General features: G+C 40.5%; 1 protein-coding gene across 1 annotated transcript; it reads left to right on the top strand.

The window, feature by feature from the left end:
• Nucleotides 1-16,036: 16,036 nt before the first annotated feature.
• F5147DRAFT_587528 (uncharacterized protein) lies at nucleotides 16,037-16,342 on the top strand (the record flags this gene model as incomplete). Its single annotated transcript, XM_041432003.1, has 1 exon — nucleotides 16,037-16,342. A coding segment is annotated over one exon (306 nt), but the record flags the coding sequence as incomplete, so codon positions are not given.
• Nucleotides 16,343-18,234: the final 1,892 nt, after the last annotated feature.

Below are 18,234 nucleotides of genomic sequence, written 5' to 3'. Positions count from 1 at the left end.
CTTGGGTGACTCTATGGACAATTGGTGTCCTTACTCTCATATACAAAAATATGGCCCTTCATCAGGGAAGTGGAGCAGCACTCATGTTGATAGACCTTAGCCTACTCAGGCTGGACATTCTCATAGACTAGGCCGGACCTTTAACCCAGTCTAATTAAGCCCAGGTCCTACCTATGCTGCCAGGTTTTCCTCCAACTATATATAACAACAGTGGTCTCATAGATAGATTATGTTGAAATGCCTGATCCATTCTTCCTATCATGCTATATGTTGATATTACATCTCTAATTGCCTATTCTCTCAAATAACCATACATTTACTATATGATGCTTGAATACTGACCATATTTGATCCCTCATCTATTGTCAGGGAATCTATATCATGATAATTCTTTATATGTACCTATTTTATAAATTCATTGTATTCTAAGTGAGTCTGAGAAACAAGGTCAAACATAGAATGTTGTCTATGTGGCAGATAAGTCCTTTTTGGGATATATGTTCTTTGCTGTATACCACTATGTACAAACTCTCAGTATTCAACAACATCCAAGCTCCAACAGTGGCCTAGTATGCATTTTGGTTGTTATTGATATTAATCATCTGACAATAGGGATCTGAAATATAAGATGAGCAATGCCTATGGAACATGCATAGCTCCTGTATATTATTGTAGATTTAAACCAGTTATAACAGTACAAGTGTAATTAATGTGCTGCATTTTGTGAAAGAAGTCAATGTCGAGTTTAAGAATGACTTCCCAACTCAGTATCTTTGCTAGCAACCTATCATTCTTGGCTTAATCAGCCTGACTCTTGGCAAGCAATTGATTTATTTCTGCTTGATGTTTTTCTCACAACTGCAAGAAGTCAATATGATAATCTTAACCATACCAAGAAAGAACTCACCTACTGTGTTTAGACTTCCTTCTCCTGTCTCTTTTGCTCTGCTTCAATTTCAATATGCACCCATTAAGACTTAAACTTCTGACATACTGCCTCCATACTGCTTAGCTTCTCTATCTTGACCCTAAGATAACAAAAGCACCCACTACTCCATGTTTTCTCAATACCACCTAAGAAAAGGTATTTCACAGCCTAAAACTAATGCTACTCAGAGAGACCTAGAGGAGACAAGAGCAGAGGTTAAATGGAGGGAAGTGAAACTTATTAAGATGCAAAGAACAAGACAAAAGTCTTCAAACTTATCTTGAAAAATATTCAGAGAAACCCAGTCATAAGGTAAGAAAAGAAGCATTATACTGTCAATAGATTCAAGACTCAAATAGGTTGAAGGAGATGCAAAGTCTTATTTGTCTGTTCAGGCTCCAATTCTATTACAGCAATAGGAAGAGTACAACTGCCTACAATCTAAATTGCCTCATAACTCTTAACCATACTCACCAAACAGGAAGCTAACTCAAACACATCTAGAAGAGTCTCATAGAAGTTTCATTCAGAGAATGAACTACTGAGTTCAATGACCTTGGTCAGCAAGTTCAAACTCTGCTTAAGATGAGTCCATATTGAGGGCAGGGACACAGAGAGGTCATCTCCAGCTCTCACAATAATCATCCTAATAGTCTGGATTATAATCACATCATCAATATGCCAATTCAAGGGCTCACAAACAGAATGTCCTATCCCTACATATCTAGTCTTAAATGGAGTATCAGAAAGCATGATAGCATTAGACAAACTCAATGAAACTACAGATTCTGTCATGATAGAAACATCAGAAGAACAAGATCAACAAGCACAATTATATTGAAACATAGATTCATTGGCAATGGACATATTTGACATCCAGCTGCAAAAGAATGAGTCATGGCCAATATATGTCTGACCTATGTAAACAATTAGTAATTAAATATTGATAGCACCAATGAGGAAACAGCAAGAGTTGGCTTTGCTATTTTGTCAGACCAGTAACAGAGGAGGGCATGCAAAGTGTGGTGGTGCTATATGGATTGTATCCAGTATCACTATAGAAGAACTGCAAATATCTCTCTTAATGAACATCAGAAGGTTGGGAAAACACTCTACCAAAATGCAGCACCTGGAGATAGTGAGACATTATACAAAGTTGTAAAGCCAGATATAAATAATTCTGAGGGCAAAAAAGACATGGATACTGGGAGCAAATATGATTCCAACTATGTCCCTCAATGCAATTTCTTCCATCTTAAGAAGGTGGAGATCGTTAACTTGAAGAACAACATCGATACCATACTACTTTCACTACTTATGGAGTCAACATTTTGTAGTTTAGAACTGCATGAGAAATGTTTTATGGTATCATAGGTGCCATAGTTGGTGAGATAAATTTTGCTAATTTAGAATCATCATTTCTAACATTCACCTCAGGTCATCTCAATGCTTATAAACATCGATAGGTATTGCATTATGATGTCAGTGATGGTAACTCCATGTTCCTGGTGTATAATATTCCTGTCAAATCTGCTATCTCTTCATGTCCTGAAAAAGCACCTAAGGAGTGGACCCTTATGAGAGATGGGATGTCATCTAATTGAGGATCTGCTACAGACTGTACAAATCTTGTGGGAGAGGAGCACCTGCTACACATGGTAAGTCACTTTCTGATCTTTTATCTCAATACTGATATAACAGACAGGAGATACTTCCCTTTGAGTTCAATTAATCGATCATTAGAGGACCCATACAGTTCCATCATGACCTACAATCTTACTTCTGGTTGACCTACCTCATTACCTGCAACTGTGCAGGTCCATTCAACATGTGTCATGACTGGGATAGGGAAATGAAGCTTTTTAATCTGTCCAAATCTATTAAACCTTTGGACATCCAACACATGGCTGAGATTAAGACTTACGGAATGTCTAGATAGTGTTGCCACTCAGTAAGGGCGCGGATGATGGCCAAGAGTTCATGATTGAAGATCTGATAGTTTCTTTCAGCTGGATTAAGAGATTGGGAGAGATAAGCACAAGGATGATAGATACTGTTTTTGTTGGTTTGCAGCAGGACTTCACCTGTAGCAACTAAGGAAGCATCTGTGGCAATGGCAAACTATTTAAGTGGATCAGGGTTATGAAGTACCGGATGGGTCGTGAAACAAGTTTGAAGGCAGTCAAACATTTGTTAGCATAGGGGGTTCCAATGGAAAACAACATCTTTCTTTGTTAAGTCAATGAGAGGTTGGGCAATATCAGAATAATGGGCAACAAAGGCTCTATAGAACTTGCAAAATCCAAGGAATGACCAGACTTCTTTGATAGAGATAGGAACAGGCCACTTGTCTATGCCATCGGTTTTTGCTTTATCCATCTCCACGTGTCTGAGTTTAATGACCATGCCCAGATATTCGACTTTATTAGAATCAAAAGTGCACTTTTCTGGTTTCAAAAATCACTTTTCTTCTCTGATTTTCTTCAAAATCCATCTGGTCTGATCATGGTGCTCTTCAAGTGTCTTTAAAAAAATTGAAATGTCGTCCATATATTACCAATCATCCCTCATTGATTTCTGGTCGGAATTTATTGTCCATATACACTTGGAAAGTGGCCAGGGAGTTTCATAGTCCAAAAAACATCACAGTTGGTTCAAAAAGTCTATATTCAGTGGTAAATACAGCCTTCCATCTGTCAGCAGGATGAATATGGATGTTGTTATAACCAGATCTAATATCCATTTTTGTAAAGAAGTTTACACCATGCAATCATTTGATAAGGGATGCTGGAAGTGGAAGGGGATAGAAGTTCTTGATTGTTTGATTGTTAAGAAGTCAATAGTCTCAACAAGGGCGTAGTTCTCTGCTCTTTTTTCCTACAAAGAAGAATCCACTTGCTTGTGGAGATTTTGACTTTGTAATGAATCCATTTGCCAAGTTTTTGTCAATAAACTTTTTAAATGCAGGACATTCCTTTGGAGATAAGGGGTATACTTTGGACATCCTAGAGAGGAAACCTGGTTTGGTTTCTATATGGTGATTGATTCTCGGTCTTTCTGGAGGAAGTTGATTTAGTCCATCCTTAGCAAATACATCTGCAAAATCATGGAGATAAGCAGGCACAAGTTCTTTAAACAATTTCTTTTGTTTCTCCTTCTTGTCTTTTGCAAATTCTTGTGCCTTGTTGCTAAATTTAAGAGGGGAGACGACAGGTATTTGTTCTGCTAGAGACATTCCGTCTTGAGTGAGGGGGGTGTTGAGGGAGACTTCTATTATCCTCATGAATTCTCCATCATCAAGTTCATAGGTGGAGATCTCACATACCAGTGGTGCTATCCAGATGTCTTTAGTGGGAAGTAACGAGGGAATTTCTTTGGGGATTTCTTCTATAGAGACAGAAAATTTGGATGGTTCCTTTCTTAACTTGGAGTTAACCCATTCCTCTTTGGTAGGAGATGTCTGTAGAAGTCCATTGACTTGTCTTGATTGACTGATGCTATCTTTAATTTCGATGGATTTCAAAGTACTGGGAAGGGAAAGAGTTTGTTTGGTCCAATTGATAGAAGGGTTCATAGCCCAAAGCCAGGGGATTCCAAGAAGGATATGATACTTTGGTCTCAACTTGGTGATGTTAAATTTTCCTATCGTGGTTTGTTTATCAATTTTGATGATAAGGGTACAATACTGGTTGATTGGCTCACTACTGAAATAGCTTCCATCTGCGGTTCATATAGAGAAGAGTCTCTTCAGTTTTCGCAACTTTATTCTGTGTTTTCCTATGAAGTCCTTGGAAATGAATGTTCCTAAGGCTCCGGAATCAATTATTGTGCTGGTTTTGACATTTTCCTGACATGTTCAAGAAATGAGAGTAATGGGAATACAAAGTTCTTTATTTTCACCAATAGCTCGTATCAAACATATAGGTTCTTCTAGAGGTGTCACCATTAACGTAGTTCTCCACTTGAAAAATCCTATTGGATGCACCTAGCTTGTTCTTCCTCTTCTTCTTCTACCTTTCGAATGGAGAGTAGTCCTTTCTTCTTCTGAGAGCATTCTCGAGCATGATGACTGATTTGGTGGCAGACAAAGCATTTTCTAATATGCATGTGTTCTTAGTGTTCTGCTTTGGTGAGCCAATTAATCACTATGGCATCATGGTCTCTGGTTGGTACAAATCTTTGATCTTTGAATCTTTTCTTCTTCTGCTGCATTGGGTGGCGAGATCTGATGGATTGCAACTATAAGTAGCAGTTGTTGATATCTATAACAGCTTCAATAAAGTCGTCAAAGGTCTTGGGGACACCGCCTGCATTGAATAACTTTATGAGTATTCTGGAATCAAGTCCTTTTTGGAAGTGGAAGATCTTGGCAGATTCTTCCTTGATTTTTGCTTGGGCAATCAGCCTCTGATAGTCAGTAATATAAGTTTGCGGGTCTTTATTCCCTTGCTTAAGGGTTCTGATTCTTGCCATAGCAATTCCAGAGAGGTTAATGGAAGAGAAGGCTTTATTGAAGGATTCAAACAAGTCCTTCATTATTTCATATTCCTTCTTCTGTCTGAATGAATCAACACTCTGGGCATCCTCTAGGAATTCTTCTTTCCATAACCCGGTGTTTCCTTCATTCATGAATGAGGTAATGAAGATGATGCATTGCTTGTCATCTTTGTAAAGCTTGTCATTGATGTCCATATAAGCATTATAAGAGAGCAAGAACAATCTGGATAATTCTCTATCTCCATTGAAGATGGAGGGGTGGTTTATCTTGTATTCAAATTCTTTGGTGTTCATGGTGTTCAACATGTTGAGCGGTGGCATGAAAGTACCAAGATTCAAGGCTTGTAATCTTGGAGTGATCAATGTCAGTTTGTCTTGCCTGCACTAGCTGTCTTGCTCAGCCAGGTCTTGTCTGTGGTCTTGGTTCATATATCAGTTATAACACTTTAACAAGTGGTATATATCTGTATTTGAATCTTTTGTTATGAACTAGGATAGTTATTAACAATGACAGCTCGACAGAGTTATAATCATTGAAATTCTAAGTCTCTCAAAAGAGAGAGAGTTCAGGACTTAGTCGAAGAAGTGCTTCAACTAAGAATCAAGTATCAGACAGCTTAAGATTGGGGGTCTTATGCTTAAATAGGCCTATATATGCACATGGACCAAGACAATTGTGAAATAACAAAGTATGGAAATGTAAAGGAAAGCATATTGTATAAGTACAAGAGAAAACAGATAGTAGTTGTAACATCTGGTGATATTGACATTGTTTTCTGTCTGAGTACAAGAGGAAAAAGGGCAAAATAAAGAGATGACAAATAAAAATTTGTTGACTGCCTTAGAGTGATGTCATATGGGAAAAATAAAGACTGGAAAACCAAAAAAACATACAAAATTTAATTAAATGAGAGTACAATCTATCCTCCAACTCAACTGTGAGAACAAAGAGAAATCAGCTACAAAGTCTACTTCTGCATAAGGTTGAAGTTTTGATAATGATAAGCAAAATGTATAATAAAAAAACATTTGGGCATAAGATAGATAATAAACTAGGTACTTTTTGAATTATCTTAGGATGATATTGGGTAATTGAAACTGAAGAAATACTACCATTCCTCACAATATCTTCAGAATGTTTTCCTAGGAGACATTGTCTTTTCCCTCCAGTGATTGGATCAATGCAATGTTTCCCAGTGTTATTCCATATTCAACTATACATTACTAATTAGGCAGTATTGCCAGTGTACCTATACCCTTCCTAGTTTCTCCTTTTCACTTACTCACAGTATGGTAACCTAGCCCTCAATTCTTCCTACTTAGTATAAGTAGTTAGTCACCCTGTACTAGATCCTCCAACTTGAATCTACTCAATCTTCCCTCGAACATACTTCTTTCTAAAGTCTCTCAGCTCCAGTCTCTAGTATATTTTCTTAAGTGCTCTTTGCGCTTAGATCTACTTTAATCAACACTCATTGTTTAGAAAAGCTAGTTCTTACTTTGAGTCTGGTGACTTCAAGGATATCTGTCTTTGAAGTCACATGACACATATGTCTGTGATCACTGCCAACTAAATGTTGCCAGTCTCACTCACTATACTGGATCCTTCTGATTATATCACGAATATTAGTAGATGATGCCACTCCTAGGGCTCTGCATAACAGACCTATTTGAGTACATAACACAGACCCTAAGAAAACCAAACTGGACCACAGAGAGTAGTTCTCTGTAGTCTGATTCTTGATTCTCCTCCATGACCCTCTGAACTAGACTAAACTAGATCATAGCAGTACTACATACATGGGCACATGTCTTTCATATTGTTTTACCTATGGTTTATATATAATGAGAGTTAGACAAATATCAATAATATGACAACAGCTATGGAGATACTGGGCCCAAGCATAGAGATTGGTGTTAATGGTACAATAGAGCTCCTGGGAGATTGTGTATCATAAGCTGTGACATTGATATTTGTCCCTTTGTAGGGCTTTGTAATTGACATATGAATGTTCATTCTAGGTTGGAATTCTTGAGTTTGCAGTAGTGCCTCAAGTGATGGCACTATAAGACTCACAAAAGGTATCAGCTCAGGTTGGTTGGCCACTGGTTGAGAACTCAAAGCTAAACTAGGCAACTCATGAAAACCCCCTTTCTTTCCATTCATAACAGATTGACAGTATCTGATTAATTGCAAATCCTCTCCCATGAGCCTGATACCCTAGAAATCATTATGAAACAATCTTCCTTTACTACAGTTCAGACAATATTCTCATTTCATTTCTCAGATAGACTCAGATGGGCTAAATGTTTTTGTATATTTAATTTTGCAGTAAATTCTGCTTAGTCAGCAACAACAATGACTCAGACTGAATCCCACGCATGTCAGGTAACAGTGAAAAATAGTTCTTGCATGAGTTGCCTTGTGGGAACTTTCTTAAAAACCCTAAATACACAGCTTGCGACATTTATATGATTAATAAAGTAACATCATAACAGGACACCAACAAATAACATAATCAGTTTGTTACTTGATATTAGTCACATGATACTAAGTCATATGACTCTAACAGTCAGGTGACCTATGATCCTAAACAAAATCATGACAAAACAACCTCTTGAGATGACTAAAACCTGATGACACAAATTACAATGCACATAACTAACAGTAAATAGTATTGGTACGATCTGACCAAGCCTATTTTCCTTAGAGTGTGGGAAATAATGGCACAGCCACCATAATTTATCTATATAAGACCTCACTTTTTGCCAATAAAAATATGCCCACAGAGAGCTTTTAAGTCCCACAGAATAAAATTGAGTGTAAAGTGTGATCAGTATCAGCAACAGTGACAAAAGCTGTTAAGCAACTAACTGAGAGGTCATTGTGAGCAACATCCAGCAATACCTTTAGCTTATCATCAACAACTGTGAAATATCTTGAGCTCACTGTGCTCAATAGTGAGCAAACTTTTTCTTTGATTTTCTACTGGTGAACCTCTAGTTTCTTTCTTTCTTTTTCATTTGTTTGTTTGTTTTTCTTTTCAGTTCATTTACATACTAGTGTCATTGTTCTGAATTTGTTCCAGGATCTTCATGTTGTCTTTACGTCCATCTAAGCACAGGCTTAGTGGGAAGACTTCAGAAGTTGATAGTGACACTTGACCTCACTCATCTGAGTAGTGATACTAAGCCAGGGTTTTCTTTGTCTGCTAGACTTTAGTTGTTGAATAGGGGACTTGGTACTGAAATCCAAGGACATCCATTCCTGATTCTGTTTAATACTCATCATGAGTTCCTTTGCAGCAGATTCAATAGTGAACTAAGAGTTCTACTGAGCATTGATTAGTCCTGACCTTTGATTCTACCTGTTTGTGCTGAGGGGGTGATTGTTATAAATTTGCACAATTTTCTGTAGTAAATTTATTATGAGAAGCATTGTTACTGAAGGAAGGGTTTCTTTTATCAATCTATTTTTTTCATCAGTACCATACTGTTGGGCTGACTTTTCTTTGTTCTCTAAACACTGCCATACTGTTGGAGTGATTTATTTTCTTTTGTCATCACCATACCGTTGGGCTGACTACATTCTGTTTATTTTCTATTGCATCCATACTGTTGGATTAACTGGAATTGCTACTGACCTCACAGAAGTACTTTTGTCTGAACATAGCTTGGAGAAGTGTAAACAGCTGCCCATGAACAACCACATTATCAGTCATTGGTATTTCTCTGAATCTTTAGTCAATAGGAATTGATCCTAAGACTTATCGGAGAATGACGAGAGGAGAAACTCAAGTCAGATGGAGGCAGAAATGAGCAAAATCTAAGATGATATTCAAACTGAGGATATACAGAGACTTTACAGGGTTTATATACTACAGGAGACATAACAGAAGATCAGTCAGCGCAGTGCAAGGCTATGTACAAAGCATATGGAATACTTATCAATAGTGTATCGGAACATAATAAAATGGAGTTGGAAATGAATAGGGTCTGGATAAATGAGTACAGTCGGATATGAACATAACCGGAAGACCGGAAACAGGGGTTAACTAAAAGGGGGCATACAAAAGGGAAAAGAAGTGGAAGATAGAAGCTGGTCGGATCTGGACATATGGAGATGAGTGCATGAATGGTCCAGGTCCGGAACGTGGGATATGACAGTATCCCCCTCTTAGGGCCGAGCCCATGAGGCTTCTGATTCAGAAGTCCAAACCTGACTTTGATGAATACGAGGTGATGGGCGGAGCTTGTAAAAATAGAACTGGGCATATAAGAGGACCAGGGTGCCCATGAGACATCTAAAACTCTCCTATTACTGCTTAACATGTCTAACTCTACTTCCAGCAACAAAAAGTCCACCCAGCAACTTCTTGAAGAGAGACAGGCGGAAATGGTGGCCAAAATCACCTGGCTTGAGGCAGATGCTCGGAGAGAGGTGGAGGAAGAAGAACTTAAGTGCAAAGAGGCAGAGGTGGAATAGAAACACTTGGAGGAACAGAAGAGGAAGGATATTGAGGAGACTCACAAGAGGTTAGCGGAACACAAACGCAAGTGTTTAGAGAAGGCTAGGATGGATGTTGCATCGGAGGTGAGTAGTGTGCAACTTCTATATTTTCTGGATGTTTCTAACAATGTTAGTCCTCCGGTCTGGCAGATCTGGAGGTCGCATGCAAGTTGTGTGTTACCTGGCGCAAAATTTGCACCTAGACAGTAGCATCCAAAATGTGTCCGGAATACAGACACAAAGGACAATCCTGTGCTTGATGGGAAGATAATCAGTGAACATGTGAAGAGGTTTTTATCAATATTTTAGTTTCTCTTCATGATCTCATGATGACATAGACCAGGAATGGATTACCTGAAGATGTTTTTGCAGCACCATCAAAGACAATATGCGCAAAAGCCAGTTATCCCCCAACTACATATTTTACCGCAGAATTAGAGCAAACGACAACTGAGGGTAAGTGGAATGAAGTGTCAAGAAACAATAAGCATGCAAACCCACTTGTTGCAACGAAAGAACAACCCAAGCCGACTGGTAAACTAGATTGGAGTAAGGGGAAGGATAAGGAGCAGGACACCACACCAGGGGCAACGTGTCAAGGATAAGGCCAAGCCTCAATCTAAACAGGATACTAAAACATCGTCATTTTTAGCAAAATTAACTGATGGATTGTCCGGTATTGGTGATATGCATCTGCAATCGATGAAGAAGCTTATTTCAAATTTCAAAGGTAGAACCAAAGGCACGTCAGTAACGTTATTCCTCATCAGGAAATCAACCCGAACTTGATATGACCGGATATAATTGGTAAAATCAGATCAAAAATCCACTGAATTACATAAGATTATATACAAAGATAAAGCTTGATACAAGCACAACAAATAGCTATTGAATGAACAAGGATTGTAAGAAAACTGACATTCTGGTAGATGTCGAACACAAGCCAATGCCCAAAGATAGGAAGGCGATGCAGAGTGAAAAGGGGTGTCATGTTGTCTGATGACCAGAATAAGGAGGTCCCAAGCAAGTCACAAAAATATCACTCGGTCAACTTCGGGCTCTGAGAAGAACCTTGCAGCAATGATGGATATTTGGATATTGATGATGGTCGGTTCTCAGACTATCCCTGATGCTATGCTAATCAGCCAGTAGATCAAGTTGTCAGGGCATCACACTTGTCCTCTTGTCGCCCCGATGATGAGGTAGACGATGTTGATGACGAGGTCAACAAAACTAACATCGACGCTCTGATATCTAGTCTTGGCAAGGAAAAGGAAGAGGGCCAAGCTGCGGCCTAAGAAGAGGAAATATAGGAAAGTTGTCCTCGTCAGGTGCAAGGGTTTGAAAAAATGTTGCGTCTTAAAAAGTTGCACACCACCAATGCATACGCTCACGATTCCTGAGTGATAAATGTGCTATTCTCATGATGCTTTCCCAGAAACAGGAGATTGTTTTTCATATGAATCCATTAGCGAAGGGGAAGCTGTGCCTGAGGAAGCAAAAGAGAGGAAATCCAAGAAAGTGGTCCTGGTTAGGTGCAAGGCATGTCATGACAAATCGCACCACCACTGATGCCAAAGACTATACCTGCTGTATGTTTATCATTCCAAAGTGATAAACGCACCATTTCTCATCAGGTTTTTCCAGACATGGAAGAATACTTACTCTTTGTATGAATCCGTCAGTAAAGATGAAGCTGTGGAAGTTGCGCCTGGTGATGCGAAGAAGTCCAAAAGTAAGAAAAAGGCGGAATCAAAGTTGAAGGAAAAGGCTGGGGACAAGCCGGTGTAAAACTTGGAGTCCTTGTAGCCTTATAGAGGCTATTTTTGCAGTGTCCCTCAGGTCCTAGCGCAGTGCATGCTATCACTACCATGGCGTGCATTCTTTTCCATCGTCAGCCAATGGCTGCAGCTTATGTGTGCACTTCGGTTCACATCCGCTTTTCATCGGTTCCGTGGCGCATCCTCCCTCTGTCCTATCCATGTCCTCCGCTTGTCTATTGGTGTGTATTTTATCTTGTTTGTGTTAGACTGACTATATTTCCAAAGTTATATCGCTTATATTCTCGTTACTTGCATTATGGACCCTTGATACATATTACTGCTATCTGCTCAGCTCCAAACAGCGCTACATGCACTATCATATATACTTAGTACTTTAGATTTTTCATGTATCTTCTTTCCCCGCCACCGAATTTATCATCTGTTTGCACGCAATACTCAGACTAAGAATCTAAAACCTTCGGCCAACTACTTCGCATGCTGCATTGACGGTCACACTAAATGTTCGCACTTCGCTCATCGTACTTATTGTCAAACTCTCCTCCCGTTTCACCGTCGCATTGCATCACCTTCATGTCTCCACTAAAGACTTGCTCATATATCCTTTGGCTTTTCTCCGTACCTTCGCGCTCTGTCAAACTTTCAGCAGCTCGGTCGCATATCGTATCACACCTTCAGCGGCTTGGTCATGCTCGCATCGCATCAGCACAACGTCGCACGCTTCTTCCATTCTCAGTTACTCTTACTAGTTTTCAAGTTTCCCCATACATTTTACTTGGAGGAATCGTTCTCAGTAGCAATCCCCTTGGGCCGAATAATATACTCATGTCCAGAGGTCTATTTGAGTTTCACCCCACTTCACCCTTTCTCACCCTTTCACCCCTTCTCATCTAGCTATCATTCCTCACACACACCAGTATAGGTTAATTCAAAGATCAAGGAGACGAACTCCTTACATGGGACTTTGAAAACAAGGCTGGGAGGGCACTGAACCATGGTGGTCCTCTAAATTTCTTTGGGCCCGACAAGCTTAAGTCAAAGAAATAGTGGTTAGTTTACACTAGGGAGCAGGTAATGTAGTTATAATGTTGATTGTCCAGTTAGGATACAAGTACTCCTTGCAAGATTATCTTGTCAAGGTGGACAGACACGTTGAACGTTGAACAGCGATTCAGTGGTCTAACTTGGGTCTAATGGTTGTATCTTTTTTGATGACAAATCATTCAGTACTTCCTACCCTTCCTACTCAGTGCTCAGATCATGGGGTTGTGGCCTCCTTCCAAATCGCATGCGTACAATGTTGATATTGTAAGGAGGAACTCTCGTCCTTCTGCGACAATATCAACAACTCAATGTTCATAACCTGCTTCTGCTTCACACTGATGTATTGATATTCTCTTAGTTTGCGGAATTATTACATGTATAGAATGCGCAATGCTGGCTTCTTTGGACACTCTCACTTCACAGATGTGTTTCCCTAGTGGCCAATCAGAATATGCCCATGTGCCCTTGGTCGATGTCAACTTTCTTTCTATTCCAAATGATGTCTCAGAAGAAGAGGCCCTGTACCTCTCTGATGGTTACTATTGTTACGACAAACGGTCGTGTGCGACTAGGATAATCTAACAGCGACAACCACGACAGTGGTACCGAGTGCTGAGAGTCGTCGGCCTTTACAGACAAGCAAAGGTTGCGTACTCGAACGTAGCTCGTGGTGGTTAACGAGGGGTTATGCTGAGATGATAGCAGGGTTTACAGACAGTGAGAGGCGTCACTGAAGGTACAAGTCGATGTCGAGCAGGTAGCTTTAGCGGGACAAGGAGTTCAAGGGTAAACCTAGTAAGATTAAAGTAAGGAATGTCTACTGTTAATCTTCGACCTTATATAAGGCTACTCTTCGTATCTAAGCTCAGCCTAAAGCTGGGTTCTAATCTGCTTATCTACATGAGTCAGAGATAGCGTCCATGAGGCGGGCTTCTATCGTAGATAGGGTCCATGCGGTACCCTTCTATCAGTACATGAGGCAACACGAGGCTTGCCTTCTATCTTGATAACATAAATAGGTCTTCTAGACCTATGTCGTCATGTCATGTCACGTGCGGTCCAGACCGCTTATCTAAGCCGGCAGTTGCAGCTTATCGTCTATCATCTATCGTCATCTGTCGTCACAGAGCTAGTGAGGCTCCGGTATCGTCTATAGAGCTGGTGAGGCTCCGGTATCGTCTATAGCCGTGCGGTTGGCAGAGGGCTGTCTGCTGGCGGGGGACTCGTGCCATGTTACTGTAACAACTATTGCCTTGACGCAGGAGGATAACGACCATTGGAATATGTTTTAGTATCTTCACTCTGACAAGTTCTCAACTTAACTCCAAGTAGGATCTTGGTCACATTGGATGATGGTGCACTCACTGGGCAAACTGAAGGGTGCATCGCTATATACCAAGTCTAGAGTGTCTGGAGCATTTAAATGAGCAGGGTTGTGAAGTGATTGATTTTGGCAAGGTCAAGGATGTTAGTCAGAGGGTCCCTGAGATAGGAAGTTCCTGGGGAGGACTTGACATTGCACTTGACTGTGGTGGGTCCCCGCAAATGCATCTAGTGATATTTTTTGAAACAGTTCTCGGGTACATTCCACAAATTGAAGACCTTACTTTGCGAAGGGATAAAGATGCTCATGCTTGAGGCCAATGTCCCTGAGATCACGAATGAGATGATCGTGTTTGTGAACATCTTCAAATACTACCATCTCCTCAAGCATCTTTACTTCATTTACTTCCTCAACTTTAGTCCGACAAACTGTACTATCCACGGTCAGTATCTGACCTTTTATACAGATAACTAATCATCTGGTAGACCCCTGCTGCAGTAGTCACCTTGTACAACTTGGCGCTGGTACAGCTACGCGAGATCACGGCAATCAGACAGTGCCTTTGTTTCACTTGTATGGGAGGAAACACATCGCCATACCGCCATTTTGGATGTGAGCGCTTGGATTTGTTTATCAAATGTCATTTTGCAGAAATGCACAACAGGTCATTGCAGCAAGTGCTCAATACAACTTCCATACTTCTTTGTGAGGCAAAAACCACTAATCAAACAACAGAAGTGTATTTGTATTCCGCATGGCGCTTGTTCGCCAATGACACTTCAGTCTGGCCCATGCACATATCCTGATATTACCTTGGAACTGTACCTCCAATTAAACCATCAGGAAAAATTTTGAGCATGTTGGCCACAAAGATTGTGCAAATGTGGCATATTGCAAGTATCTGCTTGGCAGGGCAAATTTGGAGTATGTACAGGCATACGACAAAATCATGTCGGAAAAGTTCAGTGTGTATCTGATCCACTACTGATTCATTGTCAGCATTTGCATCCATATTAATCTTCATAGGATTCTTTATTTTGACGTTAACGACCTGACAATATTTTTAGTACCTGGGTTATAGTCAGCCAATTCAAAATTGTTTATCATTTATGGCTAAATGTAGCTACCCTCCCCTTTGTTAGACCCACAGATGTACCACTTGCTGTACGATTTCCTGCACACTTGTTTTGCTATCAATGCTATCTGCTTTTCACGGGATGGTCGTTTACTTGCTAGCAGGGATGATGACGGATATATTTGGGTCTTCGATTTTCAACTAGGAAAGGAGTTGCATAGGGTGAGAGTTGTCACTGCTGTTACATCACTTCTATGGCATCCAAACAAGCCTGGTGTCATTTTCATTGGTAATGCAAGGGGAAACATTACAGTTATGAACCTTCATGCTGAAGTGAGTAAAAGAATGATATCATTGGGTTCCCATTTGATGTTTATTTCAAGCACCTTGAAGCCTATTATCTTCGCACTGGAGTCAATGCTCCAGCAGACACCTTGGCATATGACACCTATAATGGGCACCTTGCTGTCACAGTAGGGGCAGACATAATCTTATTCAGCCATCCTGAAGGTGAGGAACTGATTCCACTGAAAATAAGAAATGTGATGGCTGAAATTCATACTACAGACCCTTGGACATTTGGTGTCAATATCCCGCTGCCGCCAAAGGCTGATCATGACAAACTTTCACTACCCTTACCTCGCGTTTTCAAATTCAGCAACAACAGACGCTCTCTTATTGCAGTGTATTTTCAACATGGTATTGTGTAGGTAATTTTTTACACTGGCAGAACTTAACATTCCATTAATCATTATGCAAGCTCTTGGCTAGTAAAATCTCTCCAACCAGAATGGACTATCTGGCCTAAAAGCAAGCATGTGTAAGTTCATTATTCTGTCATTGTTATAATAGACCATACAGACAGCCTATCAGGGGAGGAGCATCTTTTTCTGCTGATGGGAAGCATGTACTCATGTCAAATCTCTCTGATGGCTTCGATTGTTATGATACCAGCAATGGCAAGCATTTGGCTAACCTCCCAACTCCGATCATCTACAACATTCCATCATCTTCACTATTCATTGAAGATAATCAATCCATATTGTGTAGAAGTTCTTGTGGATATGTTTTAATATATTCTGGAAATATGAAGAACATTGTCCAGGTGTTGAGACATGGAGGTATGAACCAGGTTCCTGCTGGTAGTGGACTAATTTTGATGTCTCTTTGGACTAGAGCATGACATAATTCAGGCATTGGTTTGTTTGTCATGGTATATTGCAGTTTGAACTGGTGCTGATCTGTCAGGGAAGGTATATTGCAAAAGTGAGGGAAGGTTCATAGCAACAGCCTCATCAGAAGCCTCATCCGAGAATTATGTTAGGATATGGAGGGCAAGTCTATCTGGTAAGTTTATTATCTATGAATCTTCATAGTAGCTCTGTCATATCCTGTATTCTGGACCTACATCTGACAATTTTCCCACGCCTCATCCAGACCTCTGGACCCCCTGTCCATGTCATTTATCTGTCCAGATCCCTGTACCTTTACATATCCACACATCCAGATCCGACCTATGCTTCATATCCAAACCCAAACCTTAAATCAGCGCTCATCCCCTTATGGTAATCACCTGTTTCCAGACATCCGGTTATCCCTATAACCAACTGTGCTTTATTTTCTGTACCTGATTCATTTTTGTCTTCATTTTATTAAGTTCCGATGCACCAGTGTTAGGCATTCCACATGATCTGTCCCACATAGCCTTGTACTGCACTGACTGATTCTCCATTATGTCCTCTATAGTATAGAAACTCCTGTAGAAACTCCTGTATTTCCTCAGTCTGAATATTACACATATTAGTCTATGCACTAGATCTCACACTAAGTCCTCATACTAGTTCTAGTCCTCCGACTTAGTGTTACGAACTAGGATAGTTCTAACAACGACAACTCGACAGAGTTTTCGGTCGTTGAGATTCTCAGTCTCTCAGACAAGAGAGAGTTCTTGTAGACTTAGTTAAAGGAGTGCTTCAACTAAGAATCGGGTTCAAGGACGACTTAAGATTGGAGGTCTTAAGCGAAGGATGTTCCAGGTAAAACCTAGTAAGATTCAAGTGAAGAATACAAGCGTAATACATGTGCTTAAATAGATCCATATGTGCGCACAGACCAAGTCATCATGAGATAGTAAGTACAAGTTCAAGAAAGGAAGGCATATCGTAAGAATATAAAAGTATGAGATAGCGGTTGTAACATTACCCCCTTACTAAGCGTGAAGTCACCGACTTTACTCATAATCTTGGTATTCACAATGGTTAGAGTCGTCCTGGTTTGCCCAATAGATAGGGTCGTCGGAATAGTCAAACTGATCGCCTCCTCCAGTAAGGTACTCCACCTGTCGGAGGGCTTCTTCTTCCTGGCACTGGCTGATGTAAGCTTCATCTAAACTTTTCTCCCAATGAGAGAGTTCTTGGTAGAATCCTTTGTCCTTCCAAGTGAGCATAGTGGGGGAGCTTCCAGTGAATTGGTGGCAATACAAGGATAGATGTCCAGGGGAGAGTTCCCTGCATATCCTGCAATAATAATCGGGACAGTTGGTTTGGCGATGGCCAAGGGTTTTACAATATCTGCAAACCCGGTTTTCGTCTGGGTTTGAGGATGAAGGGTGTATGATGGGAGGAGCGGGACGGTGACTGAATGCTTCATCATCGCTAGAGGCTCTTTTCTTTCCCTTGCCTCAGTATCCATGTTTAGGGGACCTTCTTCTTCTTCGGGAAGATTCTTTAATCTGGGCTATGTCTTCTTTAGCGAGTACGTAGATGGAGGACAATGGCATGGGGATTTGTTCTGCTTCCGCGATTAGCTCAGCGTACTCTGCAGGGGCGGTAGGTCCAAGGGCTTGTACTGGGACAAGGCAATCTACGAATGTTGGTGGAGTAAGCATGGATGGGATAGTCATTGGTGGATGGATGTGTAGCACTTTGAGTGCTTCAGCAAGCGCAATGGTTTCGTCGGGAGGAGAATCGACTGTTCCATGGTTATCTCTTTGTGCGTAGAAGAGAAGGCAGCGTAAAGGTTTTCCGGGTGCTCTACAGTTTCTTCTGGAGCAACGACCGTATCAGACGTGGTTGT

This window comes from Suillus discolor, assembly GCF_016758755.1.
Source record: "Suillus discolor strain FC423 chromosome Unknown F5147scaffold_119, whole genome shotgun sequence".
Taxonomy (NCBI): domain Eukaryota; kingdom Fungi; phylum Basidiomycota; class Agaricomycetes; order Boletales; family Suillaceae; genus Suillus; species Suillus discolor.
This window is presented reverse-complemented; position numbering and strand designations above follow the sequence as displayed.